Source organism: Quercus suber, unplaced genomic scaffold (assembly GCF_002906115.3).
Source record: "Quercus suber isolate HL8 unplaced genomic scaffold, Cork oak 2.0 scaffold_435, whole genome shotgun sequence".
Lineage (NCBI taxonomy): Eukaryota > Viridiplantae > Streptophyta > Magnoliopsida > Fagales > Fagaceae > Quercus > Quercus suber.
Genome location: NW_027069886.1, coordinates 121,294 through 137,936, shown reverse-complemented (window position 1 = coordinate 137,936; position 16,643 = coordinate 121,294). Strand labels below are relative to the sequence as shown.

The 16,643-nt window shown below is 34.5% G+C and overlaps 1 protein-coding gene across 1 annotated transcript; it reads right to left on the bottom strand.

Annotated features, from left to right (window-relative positions):
* Positions 1-7,383: 7,383 nt before the first annotated feature.
* Positions 7,384-15,605, bottom strand: LOC111983961 (zeta-carotene desaturase, chloroplastic/chromoplastic). Its single transcript, XM_024015604.2, has 14 exons — positions 15,054-15,605; positions 13,969-14,093; positions 13,563-13,697; positions 13,155-13,227; positions 12,904-12,977; positions 12,501-12,605; positions 11,746-11,990; positions 11,574-11,661; positions 11,374-11,416; positions 11,122-11,278; positions 10,844-10,972; positions 9,608-9,680; positions 8,604-8,768; positions 7,384-7,726 (listed from the first exon to the last, which is right to left on the bottom strand). Exons 1-14 carry the CDS (start codon positions 15,223-15,225, stop codon positions 7,559-7,561), a joined length of 1,752 nt encoding a protein of 583 aa, XP_023871372.2. The 5' UTR covers positions 15,226-15,605; the 3' UTR covers positions 7,384-7,558.
* Between the last annotated feature and the right edge of the window lie 1,038 nt (positions 15,606-16,643).

Genomic DNA, 16,643 nt, shown 5'->3' with positions numbered 1-16,643 from the left:
ACATGAATTTGGCTTTTTTCATACTAAAGTTGGCTGTTAGATATCTAAATTTCCTCAATGGCTTAAGGAAGCATAATGATGTCTGTGATTGAACTACTTCTTCATTTTTTATCATTGTTATTGTTATTGTTATTATGGGTCAAACTTTTGTATGGTACAACCTGTCAATCATTTGAAATTAGTCAATAGAATTACAAATGCTTATAATAGCCTTGAAAAATTGAACAAATGATTAAAAATTGAACAAGCTATACTTGAAATACCTGACTAAACTCAAACATGTATGAGATCTTTTAAACATGAATTTGGCTGTTTTCATGCTAAACTTGGCTATTAGATATCTAAATGTTCTCAATGGCTTAAGGAAGCATAATGATGTTTGTAATCAAACTACTTCCTCATTTTTATTAATCTTATTGTTATCGTTATTGTTATTGTTATTGTTATTATGGGTCAAACTTTGGTACAATACTACCTAGTTAATCATTCTAAAATTAGTCAAAAGAATTACAAAACCATTGTGGTTTGGCTTAGAATTAAGAAATTGGTACAACTATTTCAACAAAAAACAAAAACAAAAACAAAAGCAAAAAAAAAAAAAAAAACCTATGATCTAGACAATGTCGTTTATCTTAATGATTAAAACTACCCACTTTCCTTAATATTTAAAATTATTTCAAGTGTCTTTTTGTCTCATTTCTGAGTCAATCTCAAATTTTAATCCCAAAGAACACTGGTAAATTTTATTCTCTCAAATCTGAATCTTAAAGCACACAGTGTAAATCTCAATCTCTCAAATCTAGATGACGTCATTTGTCTTCTTCTCTCTTGATCCAAGTCTAATTTCTAATATCTATATTTCAGATTAGGATTTTAATTTATTAGTGGGAGAAAATAGAGTTTGGAGAGAGAGAGACATAGAGAGGAGAATATGTGTTTGGGTTTTATTTGGTATGTGGGTTATTTGTATGATCTTATATGTTTTTGGGTTAATTTGGCATGCAGGTTTAATTTAATTTTGTCAATAGTTATTATTTTAATTCAGAGTTAATAACATTACAATACGCTAGGAAGAAATTTCGGAAGCATTTTCTGTAATATCGCATAAACTTCTCCTTTCTTGTGGAGAAAATACTAACAGTTAATGAATATACCTCTATTGTCTTATGAGAAAGTGTCAAAATGTAATGTAACCAAATGAAAATAGTTACCATAACAACAATTGTTAAAAACGGTTATATGTAGGTGTTGTAATCCAACTAAGAGTTGACGTGTGACAAAAAACATGGTTTTGTGTGTTTGTGTATGATATAGGTAAACAAGAATTGTCATGAAATGAAATGAAATGAAATGAGAAAAAATAAATAAAAATGTTGCAGAACAAGCCCTAGTCCATAATCGCTTTTTTTTTTTTAATACTAAATACTTAAAACTAAATTCATTAATGGAGGCAGAATACAAATGTATAAAAATAATAGAAATTTTATTGGTTAGTTTTTTTTAATAAGATATTAAAAGAGAAGTGAGTTCTAGTTAACTCAATTGGTAAAGTTTTTGATGATTGAATAAGAGTTCTGAGGTTTAATCCCCACCTACACCAAAACCGTCTTAGTCTGATGATAAAAAGCTATTATCAGGATACATGTGGCTGAACCTAACTAATCTATTAAGGATCCATAGCCGACCCCAAAAATTTGTGAATAAGTCTTGTTGTTGTTGTTGTTGTTATTTATGTATAAACACAATAAGAACTTTTTTTTGTACCAATCTCTCTCTAAGATCTTACAATTATCTCTGGTTCTTTAAATTCATTTTATGTGTATGGAAGATGTTTGTGGGTCTGCGTTGAAATTAATCAACATAGTTTCTATGTATGTGTTTCTAAGATGTTTATGGGATTGAGTATTGCGATACTGTGGAGCAATCCAGTTCTGGGTCTCTCTAATGAAGAGTATGTATCATACTTGAACCAACTCATCTTAACGTGGTAGTGTTACTTTAGTTTTTTTTTTTTTTTTAGCTGCTTTTGGTAGGGATATGCTTGATTTTTATTAACTTTGCGATTAAATTATGTTCTCCTATTTTTGGTTCAATGTAAAACTTAGTTTTCTCATGTTTTTTAATGAAGCTGGCATAAAATTGAAGAAGCTAGACTTACCTGACTGAAATCAAGCATGTTTAAACATGATCTGTTTATTTTCATGCTAAAGATGGCTGTTAGAATATAGGAGTGTTTTCTCCCTTATCCACATTTTCTCAAGGAATCATAATGATACCTGTAATCAAACTACTTTGCTATTTATGAAGCACAATTGATTATTGCCTGGTTGATAAAGGATTTTCTGAATTGATATGTAGTTCAGTAGTTGTTGCTAGTAAGATTGGATAGTCCAAAGCAAAGTTTAGACTACATTACTTCTCCGGTGTTCACTCTCTTTTGAACTGAGATGAGTGACCTTCTCTTTTCCATTCTAGCAATTTAAAGAAGTTAGCTGTCTTTTTATGCGGGATTAGCTTAGACTGTTTCTAGCGTTCCTGTGTAAAAGTTAGTCTGAAGTAGATTTTCATTATGCACTAAATAGGTGCATGCACAGAATAAGTTTCAAGGTTGTATCAAAAACATGGAGGAAAAAAATTGCTTCTCTTCAAGATCATTGGGCTGTAGTCTGAAATTGATTCAAACTTCTTAGGAAGCCATATTTCTTGTATCAGAAGTTGATGTCATGGCCCGAAAAATGTACAATTTAGTTTTTGAACCAAGCCGGAGACATGTATAATGATAGAGTTAGCTTTGGGAGTGACTCCAATCGTTTATTAGCTTAGTTCAACTACCCATGATTCAGTGCTTCTAAACGCCCATCCACTTCACATGTATGATGTTAGTAGGTTTCCATATCTGAGAGTTTGGCAGTAGATTGGCACCAATAGTGAACAATTTGAAAGTATTTTCCAGGTTTGTCAACTTCTCTAGTGGAGGTGAAGATGAATTAGATTTTGCTCATGTCTTCTTTTGTTTGTTTATAATTTCTTTCACTCGTTATTAGATTGTGTTTCTCTGGTATGCTTGACAGGACATTGTGGCGAGAAAGCCCTTAGGTCTCATTGGGTTTCTTCACTTGTAAAAGACCATCTTGATTCCTGGTCAGATTTCTCTTGGAAGTTTTAGGGGTTTCATTTCAATAGAGCAACTAAGGGTGAATGTTTGAGCAACCTATTGAATTTTCCTTCTTCAAACATGAAAGTTAAAAATTGTGCACTCTTTTCTTTAGCTGGGTATAAGTTGAACTGATTCTGTATTAAATTCCGGCTGAATTTACACTCTTTCTACTTCCAGAATCCCTCCTAGTCGTTGTAATCAAACCACTTGTCTAACATCTAACTTTTAGCGGATAATGTAAGTAATCAAATAGAATGTCTTGACTTATCCTAAGTCTATTGTTGGTTTTAGGAATTGGCGATTGTTATCATGTCGATAAAGAACCCCTTACTGTGCAACTTAACAAATTAACCAAAAAAGAAAAAGAAGATGAAGGAAACACCCCTCAATAGTCTTGATCAATTCTACTTTTCTAGTCTAGTTCTATATGCATATGTTTGCATTCCTGTCCAAGTTGTTGCCACTAGGTATTCTGAGAGATCAGAGATGTGTTCTACAAACTTGCTTACAACCAACTTCTGAACAACAAACGCTTTTACACTAACAAATGTTTTATACAAAATCTAATGTTGGACAAGTTACCAAAATTGCGTCTCAAAGTTCACCAATTAGAGTGGCTTGGTAGGTAGGTTGGATGGATGAGGGATCATAAAGAGCTAAGATTCATACTAGCCTGCTCCAGTCATTCAAAGAATTTGAGGGAGGCAACTGACCCCCTAAAACCCTCTTGACTCCTCTATAAAACAGTCTGCAGATCCTCCTTGCTTTCTTTGCTTTTCAATTGTAAGCGCTAAACTTAAGATGCCTCTCCAATCCTTTGATGCTTTAACCTGATCTTATCATGATACTGGAATCCATTTCTGTTTCTTTCATTCCTTGTGGAGAAACAAGCTTTAACAACAGTCAGCATTTCATTTTGCAAGGCAACAATGCTAACGAGCTTAATAATATTCGAGGAGCAGTTAATGTTTGCAGCAGAGGTTCAAGGATCATTTTGTGAGTTAATGATTGTGGTGAGAATGATGATGCTGGTGTGTATTGTGGTACCATTGCTTTGTATTTGAGAGGGATTTTGTGTAGCCATAATGGCAATGAAAATGGAGCTGGCAGCAGTGTTAGTACTGCTGTTGGCCCCTGTAACCTGGTTTTATTGCCACATGAAAATTCATTTTCAGATGAGAACATGAAACATTAAGATCTATATGGTTCTGTCAATAAATTTCATATTATGCATGCATACATTTTATACAATAACATATAAATGCTACAAGCTGGTTTTAGAACAAATATACTCAGTTCTGGAGCAATTACCTGACTGCTGAAAGAACTTGAACACTGCATGGTACAGAAAATGATGCAAGAGACAATACCCCCTTGTAACCTTGATTTACAACCTGGGATACACTCTCTAGTGCACCCCCAATAAGCTCTTTTTCTCATGGGCCTTATGGCTTGCAGCTAGAATGACGAAGCACATAACTAGCAATCCACAATTTATGCTATCATCCATTTCTCTCTCTCAAATTTTGCTAATGTGTTTGTGTTGGAGTGCAAGGAGTAGGAGAGATACATAGGCCTATTTAGTTCTTAGTTTATTAATCGTTGATTAACTCTTAAAAGTGAGATTTGGCTGTAAAGGAGTATGATTGATTGGTTGATAACTCAAGGTTTGCATTGAAAATACTTAAAATGGGATTTGTTTTATTGTTGTGTACCTAGCTCTTATTATCATCACCTACCTTAATTTATCACTGCTCTCCCTGTCACCAATCCAACAATTACTATATGAAGGTGCTTGGTGGTTCCATGATTTTGAGCCCAAATAAATAAAAGTTTGTTCAATGATTTAGGTGAGAGCAGTTCTATTTTGGGCCTATATATTCTAATAGTTACTGAGTTAGCTTCTTTTTTTTTTCCTTGTTTTGTCGTTTGTAAAATACATTTGATACTCTCCAATTTTTATTTTGGATGATTTGCAATTTCAGGGAAAGCCCTTCCATACCAAAGCCCGAATATCCAACACATAAACTCTGGACGCCCTCTCCTTAGTCCTAGCCCGACTGATATTCTTGTTTGTATTATGATAGTTTTTGTTTTTGTGGTTAATTGATAGAGTAACATAATTTTATAAATGTCACACTTTACATTAAACTTTTTTTTTTTTAAAGCACTCTTACATTTAGTTAATTAGACTTTTAATTAGACTTTTGAGAAAAAAAAAATATTGCTTTATTATAAGATCATTGATATTAGATTCTAGTAAACTAAATTATTAAAATAATTTGTCATCAAATAAGGGACTTAAGTTTAAATCACTGTCTATATACCAAAAGCATAACAATAAAAACTAGAAAGTAATCACTACGTGATAAACATCAATGAATAATTGAATACTATAAGTTATTATCGGTGAATACAACAAGAGGACTTAATCCCAAATTTTTTGGGGTTGACTACAAATTCTCAACAGACTAATCAGTGAATTGTATTTCAAGATTTTGTATGAATTACTAAAGTTGGTACTGTATCAACTCCTTTAACTTTGCAACTTCACATGTTTTCAAATTAAGATCCTTTACAAGTTTCCTAGTTTATATTAGCAGATTCCTACCATTGGTTGTGTATAGATTATCACAGTAATTATTTAAGTTTGTAACCAAAAGCCAAAAATAAAGGAGTACATTACTGCATCAACATGTGGAGGTCGAGAAAGAAGCAGATTCACCTATATTAGTAAGTTAGTTATACACACATAGGGTTGGTGTTGAATCCATGTTCTCCCTCTTCACTGCTCTTACAAGGAGGTACCATTTGAGCTAAACCTTTCTTTTTTTGGCAACAATACATAACCCCTTGGCAAATGTTTTTATTGAGCTTTTTGTTTTTTGGCATCAATGAGCAAGATCTTAGCCTTACACTATTTAAATATTATCACTTTTTTGAAACATAAAGTGTTTTTATCAAGGGATAAACTAATGAAACATAAAAAAAATCCTTGGATGTCAAAACCCCCTAGCGGCAGCCCTCTTTCTAATTGAGCATAACTAAAGTGCGCATTGTAAATCATTGTTGACAAGATCGTATAAACACAGATGGATGAGATTGATTTCATGATTCTCTTGTAATTATTATTTCATTCTTTATACAATTTCGTTGTGTTACATACAAATTGAACAAACTTACTCCTGTGGAGCCACCACCTGCCCTCAACAATTTGAGGTGGTTTCTTAGTGCCCGAATAATAAATGACAATGTATTAGACTAGACTTAGCTCATCAGTAACGTTGGCAGCTTTCGTGCTTTCTTGAGATTCAATGGCTGCAAGTTTCTTCCGCAATGCCACCAACTCTTCCCCAGCATCACATATAAATGCAGAAGCTTGCCTGCCAGACAAAGTTGCCCCCTCCATGCTGTCTATGTAATCCTGTACAACATATAACCATTTAGACTTAATACTGGTTTCTTTAATAATGTTTCTTTAGTGACATTCATCTGCCTCATGGAATATGGATTTCGTGCAGATTAGCAAGGGCTCATCAGCTAACAACTTAAATTTCAAGAATTTGCTCAAATAAATATTTGTTATCTGTTATTGCAAAAATAACAAAGCTGTCATATTACATTGTTTGAACCAATAGCCAACTTAAGATGCTATACTCATCTTAGCCAAATAGTAACTCCTTTAACTTTGCAACTTCACATGTTTTCAAATTAAGATCCTTTACAAGTTTCCTAGTTTATATTAGCAGATTCCTACCATTGGTTGTGTATAGATTATCACAGTAATTATTTAAGTTTGTAACCAAAAGCCAAAAATAAAGGAGTACATTACTGCATCAACATGTGGAGGTCGAGAAAGAAGCAGATTCACCTATATTAGTAAGTTAGTTATACACACATAGGGTTGGTGTTGAATCCATGTTCTCCCTCTTCACTGCTCTTACAAGGAGGTACCATTTGAGCTAAACCTTTCTTTTTTGCCAACAATACATAACCCCTTGGCAAATGTTTTTATTGAGCTTTTTGTTTTTTGGCATCAATGAGCAAGAGCTTAGCCTTACACTATTTAAATATTATCACTTTTTTGAAACATAAAGTGTTTTTATCAAGGGATAAACTAATGAAACATAAAAAAAATCCTTGGATGTCAAAACCCCCTAGCGGCAGCCCTCTTTCTAATTGAGCATAACTAAAGTGCGCATTGTAAATCATTGTTGACAAGATCGTATAAACACAGATGGATGAGATTGATTTCATGATTCTCTTGTAATTATTATTTCATTCTTTATACAATTTCGTTGTGTTACATACAAATTGAACAAACTTACTCCTGTGGAGCCACCACCTGCCCTCAACAATTTGAGGTGGTTTCTTAGTGCCCGAATAATAAATGACAATGTATTAGACTAGACTTAGCTCATCAGTAACGTTGGCAGCTTTCGTGCTTTCTTGAGATTCAATGGCTGCAAGTTTCTTCCGCAATGCCACCAACTCTTCCCCAGCATCACATATAAATGCAGAAGCTTGCCTGCCAGACAAAGTTGCCCCCTCCATGCTGTCTATGTAATCCTGTACAACATATAACCATTTAGACTTAATACTGGTTTCTTTAATAATGTTTCTTTAGTGACATTCATCTGCCTCATGGAATATGGATTTCGTGCAGATTAGCAAGGGCTCATCAGCTAACAACTTAAATTTCAAGAATTTGCTCAAATAAATATTTGTTATCTGTTATTGCAAAAATAACAAAGCTGTCATATTACATTGTTTGAACCAATAGCCAACTTAAGATGCTATACTCATCTTAGCCAAATAGGCGAGAAAGGTAGCTTATTATGTCCCTTCTTTCCAACAGAAACTCCCTTGTTCCTGCTGAAAATAACTGAGTCCCCCAACCATTTTTAGCAGAACATGTTACAAGCCATCTCTCTCTCTCTCTCTCTCTCTCATGCTCAAATTTGTGCATCCGGGGATGGGTGATAAGGGGGAAAATGGTTATTTTGTAACAAGGTGCAGCCACCTGCAGCCCATTAGCCATTAGGTTTGTCCAGAAAATATTATAGACCTGCTTGTAATATTAACAAGTGAAATGTCATGTAAGACATTGTCAGAACCAATGACCCACCAACAATGTCTAGCCACATTTGCAGAAAACAGGGAATATTAGTTTATCTAAAAGGACTGATTTTACTTATTTATTTTGGTAGATCATATTTTGAGCCTTGGAACATATTCAAAAATTTAGGTGCTACAAAAGTTCTCATATATGTTAATTTAGAGATATTATATCCTCTATCATAACCTTTTCAGAAGGAATCTCTGGCAAAAGTGTTACAACAGTTTTTCTTTTTTCCTTTTTTCTTTTTTCTGAATAAATGTTCAACAGTTATATGCATGTTACAACCAAGCATCATGTGAGAGATTCGGGGCAGTGAAGTTTTACCTGTTTTGTATATGAGCCAGCAAGGAAGAAATTTTTTACTGGTGTCTTTTGATCAGGTCTAAATGGATCTTTACCAGGTGCCTCCCGGTATAGAGATTGCCCAATTTTGACAACAGATGACCAAGTTAGTTCTAAACCTTGAGATGATGGGAATAAAGCCAAAACCTGATAACAAAGACAGCGCTGTTTTTATTCATGCGTTACATTCAAGAGAAAAGAAATCATGCGTTACAGCGCTGTTTTAATTCAATTGAGAACAGAGCTCTATGAAGCCAACACCACAATGTGCGTGCACGTGTATCTTCTAAGTAGAAGCCTCTTTAAAACAGAGATGCAATCTATGAAGTAGAACATAGCCTAAATTTTTAAATTAAGATATGAGATACTTAAGCATAAAAGATAAATTAACTTCCTACTTTCTTTTTTTTCCCCATGGAAAATGGTAAAAAATTTATTTCCAACAATTTTGTGAAGTTAATCAATATCATAAGAAATTTCCCAAAACATGCATAAGAACACTAGACAGATAGTTTATCATTTTCTACTCCTACTCTGTTGCAAGGAGGATCTAGTCGCCTATTCAATTTGGAATGGAAAGAAGTAGAGTGACGTGTTATCTGGAATTTTCTACCTTATTCTAAGGTGGGAGAGATACTAAAACCTTTTTTTTTTTTAGCATGTTGACCTTCCAAAAAACAAGTTCAAACTCCGGCTCTTGGCAATCACTTATTTTGATTAGATGGCCGCTTTTTCATTTTCCATATTCAGATCTTTTGGATAACCTAAATTTCAGAGGTCAGTTCTCTCTAGGGGATCTATTTTGAACCTCCATTGTACTGAAGTTGCACCCATTTCTTTCTTTTCCACTAAATTGTTTATAACCATGAAATAAATTCCATAACATGACAACTGGACTGGAGAAAGAACACATGAAACTGAAAGCAATAACTTTGGATTCCTTTGAACGCAATTGAGGTTATTTGATAAACAAGAGTAGTTTTTACCTGTTTTGCCACTCTTGCTATGATTTCCTCATTTGGCAAGGGCATGTAAGGATCCCCTGGTGTCAGAACACACCTGCAAGACAGAAACCACTTTTTTGACTGAGTAGGTGAATACAAAAGGAAATATTAATGGAGACATAAAAACATGAGAAAAGAATATTCATTCCAAATTGGATGTTTGCAGTAGGGCTTTACAACTTAACATCAGGGATTGAAAAGTTCCAAATCCTTACTGCAAGTTAATATTTAGCCAATCACTGAGGTCAAGATATTTGTATTAACTTATGTAAGTATGAGTCATATTAGCATTATAATATTGAAAAAAAAAAAAGAATAACAATAATACATTGAGATCATTGCAGTACGGGCCTGAGCCGCTTGAATGAAAACATCGAATAGTATGAAAGTAAAACAATGCATATACTTGTGGGACAGTTTGGTAGTTTTCCAAGTCCTATGTTACCCTCTTTTTTTGGTTTAGGAAAATTCATGTCATCTATTACCTGTTACAAAAGCTTCTTTTCTTTTTAATATATATTTATTTTCCCTCGTATTCATTTCCCATTATCCTTGAAAAGAAAAGGTGAAACCTAAAACAGAGGTAAAAGTTACATTCAAAACAGATAATACCAGTGGTTTTACAGCTTTGCATATACCTTGGCATCTAGAAAGACAAAAGATAGTGAAGGATATGAGAAATGATAATACAAAACAGCAAACAGAAAGATTTACCAGTAAATTCTTTTAAAGTGGAAAAAGAAAAGGATTCTAAGTCATAAGCTACCAAACTCCATCTTATAACAAACGCAAAAAACAAAGCTTATTTTAGTGGTTGAGGTAAAAGTCTAGGTCTAGAAATGAATCTACATGGAGGGAAGAATGCAAAATACAGATTGCAAGAGCAGAGAATCCTGAGATCAATGTAATATACACTAGTTGTGGTAGCAAATTTGTTGATAGTGATAGAGGTAAAAGGGTCGAAATCAGCACACAAAATGTTTACTATGTTGGTCGCAAAGAATGAATAGGCATACACAACAACCAGCACAAAGCAAACCTAAAAGAAGGATTAATACACAGCAAATTACAAATAAATAAAAGCCTTCCGGTAAGAATCACAAGTCATAGCTATCCTATTGACTGGAAACACATGTTGGCAGATCAATATTGCCACAATGTAATAAATATTGCCAGAATATAAGGCTCAAATGATAATGATAAGAACATTTTCCTTACTGGAGCAATGAACCTTGTCCCTCAATGTAGTAGTCTTCGGGAGATGTTAGTGCTAAGTCGGCAAAGCAAGAGAAATCTGCATCTGGACTATAAAGAAGGTTATCTAACCCCGCAGCTTGCCTCAATTGCCTACCAGTCAGAAGGTAACATTTCACAATGAAATAAAGCAAAAGGTCTTAGGCTTTCAGAAGTGTAACAGAAGCAGATTTTCTTTGTTCCTCATAGCAATGGCATCCCACTTCTCCATGCCAATAACATCATACAGATGAGATAATTACCTTGACCGTTCTAGATCCTGTAACTCTGTGACCCAACCATTGTATCTTAGTTGTACTGTGACAACAGGAACTCCAACTAGTTCATAAATATTATTGAAAAAGTCCAATTCCCTCCACTGAGTTGGAAGTAATCTTTTGATTCCAGGGACATCACATGCTGCCAAAAGAACAGTCCTAGGCTTAGAGAATACTCGCCTGAACTAAATAAATTTATAATTATAAACAGACACAGAGGAAGAACAAACCACGAACCTGCAACATAAGCATCAGCTTTCACAGTTTTCTTACTAGTAGCCTGAGATGAATAACAAATAGTAGGCATTAATACTTAAAAGAAGAATCCCAAAGTCCACAATGCCATGTAACAGTTAAAAATCCTAGACTTGTGCTGGACTTGGAAGCAAGTCAGCAGGTATAGTGATAGATTAATACACAGATGGTTGACTAATCACCTTAGACATAGCAAGTCCTGTGACATATGTGTCTCCATCAGCTGATTTATCATAGAGTATTTCTCTACAACCCCACCTAAGATGGAACCTGTTCTAGCAGAGGAGCAACAAATGAATATAGGAGAATACAGCAAATAATGAATCACTATTCCATATATTCCAAAAACAATACCTTCCCCCTTTGTCTGTGATATATTTTCTGATGGGACCACTCAAGTAAACATCCGGAGAACCCTTGAGCATGCGTAGAAGTGAAGCCTCCGTCTTAGTGGCAAACAATGAGAATATAGTGAGCATGCAACGAGCACTCATATTATCACAATCAATAAACCCAAGGGCATAGGCAACAGGATCCCACATTCTCTGAATACTCGTGCGTGTGCCACCTTTGGACAAGAACCAATCAGAGAAGCTGATCTGTAAGAAAAAAAAAAATGAAATGTTCAAATAATAGAATCACGTAAAAAAAATACATGTACAAAAAAGCCTGAGAATAAAAAAGATAGAGCCACAAAAGTACATTTACATTTCAATCAAACTATAGCCTAAGACCATGTAATGACACTTCCCCCCATCCCCAAACATCCCCCCTCCCCACCCACCCACCCACCCACCCATACACACACACAAAAAATCCAAGGACAAACAGAAAAATAACATAGAAAGGTGGAGGTGAACAGAAAAGTTAGAAGTCTCCATGAAAACTGAAAATTCCTTCCTGGGATTTTTGTCGTCAGATCTCCTCCAGAGAGTACTACTAGTCAAGTTTTGCAGAAATTACTGCTCCCCAGATACGTCCTATTGATGGTATGTAGTTTCTGGGACTAGGGTTTTCCCTTTGTAACCCAAAAACAAAAAGGCAGTCATTCTAATAGATCAGAATAAGGAAAGGAGCCCGAAAATATTAGACAATAAAACATCTCTTACACTATCCAAATTCCGTATATCCCTCATTGCACCATCTGGATCAACAAGAGCCCTCACAACTGGACTGAGAGCAAGAGCCACAGCATTTCTTGCTTTATCATAAGTCTGCACTTTTACAATATGTGAAAGAAAATAGGTCAGTGACAAATTCCAAAGAAGCAAGAAGCTTCAGCAACAATGTAAGCACTGCAAAAGGAGATTTTTCAGTAAGATAAAATCTGCATTTAGCCACTTTTTTTTTCCTTTTCAATGATCCACAAACTGTCAAATTAAGTTTAACCAACTAAAACCAAGATATTTTGCATCACTAAGAATTGAAAGCACATCTTCGAATGATAACAGATGGTCATGGCATGAAAATATGGTGTGACGAAGGCAGTGGCAATGGCATAGTAAGCACTACCTTAAGCTGATTTGTAGTTAAAAATGCTCGAATTCCATGTAATGGAGCTCCAACTAGAAATCGAAAATCAAGTTCTGAAGTAGAAAACCAAAGTATTAGCAACATATTTCTGAGTATAAATGATACATAAATACAACATTCAGCATTGCCAAAAGCAATTTGCAAATATATATATATATATATATAATGAAACTATTAAGCTTATTTATTATTAAGTAAAACTTTATTTAAGATCAAGCACAGAATCATACCACCAATTTGACCATCTTTGTTTACAAAAGTGTGAGTATGGTCCTTCACAAGTAAATTTTTATCTGCACCCACCTAGGTTCAATTAAAATTAGAAAACTATCAGAGACTACATAGATAGAGAATCTTTTTCTTAAAGAAAACATAGTTATAACTACTATTCAGGAGATTTTACAAGATTTTGATTCTAAAAAGAGGATAAGCTAAGTCAAGTGCAGAGAAGGAAAAAATCTGAATCAGCCCATTACATCACAGAACAGGGACCTTTTTTTCCTCTTTCCAGAAATTACAAATCACATCTCTGGTTCATGCCATACTTGCATGTGTTTTCTAGCTACATAATACTAATGTGTAAAGTTTGCAACGAATGCTAGAATGTCATATCACTGCAACAAGCAAGTTATGTTCACCTTTTTCATCAAACGGAAAAGATTATTATAGCAACCAAAGAAAACATGCAGTCCCATTTCAATGTGGTTCCCACGTCGGTCAACAAAAGAACCCACTTTTCCACCAATAAAAGTCCTTGACTCGTATATATCCACCTGAAAATACAAATAAATAAATAAAACAGAGGCAAAGAATATCCTCACAATGAAAAAACATTAAAATAACAGAAGATAAAATACTCTCTAGTGCATTTCTGCTGAAAAAACTTAGCAGAATAACCCAAATTGCTGATTTTATATCTAATTCTTCATTTTCAAAAAAAAAAAAATGGTGGAATGGCAGTATGATCAAGCCATTGGAAAATTGCAGGAAACGAAGAAGACATATTGTCAGCATTTGGGGACGATAGAATAAAATGGGCCAAACCTCATGGCCCTGATCCAAAAGTTCAACCGCTGTTGACATGCCCGCTAGCCCAGCTCCAATAATAGCAACTTTCAGCTTAGGTCCCCGATAATGTTCAGGTTCTGGTGGAAACAACCCTTTTGGAGCTGCCATGTAAATCATTCATTTAAATATATTGAAGTCCAAACACTGCACCTAGAATCACTAATTCCTAAGTAAATGCAATCAGAAGATTTTGATCTTTTGGATGCTCATAAAAAAAATATAGACTTTTATCTTTTGGTAATATTAAACTAGAATTCAGTCTTTATTAATTTATTGCATTGACACATTTGCCTAATTGAGAAGCTTAAATCAAAATAAATGATTAAAAATTCATATGCATTCCACTATTTTTAGGATATAGAACTATGAAGCAGTACTGTGGTAGTAAGCCCTTTTTCCAATTCAATTTGTTTAGCTTGTCATAAAAAGAAAATGAAAGGGGAAGAAAAATATATTGGTTTACTAATTTTCACTTATGCATCCTAGGATTCAATTACAAGACCTGAGGTACGAGTATAATTCTCTACTCAATCCAACACAAATAGAGGCCTTAAATCTTTCACAGACTGAACAGTTCAAGTAAACTTTGAAAGACACGACGTTTTAGGTGGATAAATAAGTAATTGATAATCCTGAAAACCATCCAAAAAGAAAGAGGATACTTCCAAATTAACTAATTTACTAACCAAGATCAAAGTCTACTTAGCAAACAAGTTTTCATTTTTCCATTAATGAACATCCAATTCAAAATAACTACTACAAAACCTCACCACATAGCATTTCCTCAACAACAGAATTCAAACCACACATAATATACCCTACTACCCCCTTCCCCACTTTTCCCCTTCAACCAAATCCAATTCTCAAACTCAGCTCAAAATAACCATCAAATTCACATATAAATCACCATAAACTCCCTCAAATTCAGTGAAAAGTCACTCAACCCATCAATCAAAACCAAAAAATTTCTCACCAAACAACAAAATACCAAACACCCAGAAAGCAAAAAAGGCACAAAAACCAGATATTCCATAGCTCCAGATATAATAGCACAGAATTACCATTAGTACGCATGTCAGAAACTTTGGTTTCCAAAGAGTCCAAAGAGGACCGAACCCAGAACCTCTGACTCTTCACCTGAGCCACCGAACGCCTACCCCAGAACAAGAGCCCAGCCTTGTCACTTCTGGTCCCAGTGACCGAAGCCCCCGGAGAAAGAACCCAGGAAGCCATAGATAAAAGACACCCAAAACACTACAAATTTTAAGCCAAACAAACTGATATATATTTCTCTCTCGCTCCCTGTTTTTTCTATGTACTAATTACAACTAACTTAGTTCTATCTTTGTCTAAAGTTCTAAACTATGTTTGTATCAAAAGAAATGTAAACTTGGACATGACCCTTTTGAGAGAGAGGGTATCTGAGGATTGAGATGCGCTTAACAGTGGGTTTTGGAAGTTAATGCGGTTGGCGTGTGTGTATGTGCGTGTAGTGTGTACTGTCTAGTGTCTACTCTGTAGTGCAGGGTTTGTAAAAGAAAAGTGTTTGTAAAAGAAAAGTGCATGAATTATGAATTGTGAAATGTGGAAGTGGAAGTACCACTACTTCCATTTCCGCTGACGATAATGTTAATGTTAATGCGCCACACCAAATCTAGAGACTGGACAAAAGTGTCAACAATTTGGTTGTTTTATATGGCCTATTATGCTGGGAAAACTAATCACTTTTTTCCTTTTTAAAAAAAAAAAAAAAAAAGGTATATTCATTTACACGAGTTCATGCACAAAGTGTTTTTGTACAAAAAGAAAGAGCTTGAGTTACGGGATTAGTTGTGTTAAATTCTGAAGATTTAGGATTAAATGTTTAGAATAATATCTTATTTGTGTTGGCAAATCGAGAACAAAACATGTCTAGTCTATGTGTTAGGCAATGCTTAACGGTGTAGGTTTCAAATTTCAAGTTCGAGCTTACTGCAGAAAAGGGAAGTCACATTCTGCCAAGCTCAATCGATCAAGAATTAGGCTCAACCAATCGAAAATCGCAAAAATCAAATTCTGCAGAATTTTTAAACAAAGCCCAAGCCCGCGAAAACGTTTAAGGTTTCATTCTAACTTGTCCACATATAAAAGAGAAACGCTAGCTACGTTTTTCAAACTTTTAGAAGACTTGTGTATTATTGTTTGTAAGATCTAAGAAGTTTTATACATTCTAACTACATAAGAATCTATCGAAGCAAGATCTACAATCAAGCGGTGGTAGAACCTAGTTGCTGTTACAAGATCATTACTGATGGTGATCTAAAACCTTTAAATGGGATTTCAAAGTCACAAGCGTGAGTGCTTGTGTTGCAATAAATCCAATGAGAGAAGAAGTCTGTAGATTTGGAGTTTACATGTGATCGTGTCAGTAAATTACTACTTGAGGTAGTAATAGATTTAGGATTAAATCTAATTGTAAAAATTTCGATTCTCTTGTAGTGTATTTGCTTTACCATGAGGATAATTAGGTCAAATTCTCCCCAGGTTTTTAACTTGAAACGATTCGTTTCATCGGTTTTCCTGAGTTATCATATCGTGGTGTTATTTACTTTTCCGCTACAGTGCATGATATGATATATGCTTGTTTAACCTAAATCTAAATAATTAATCTA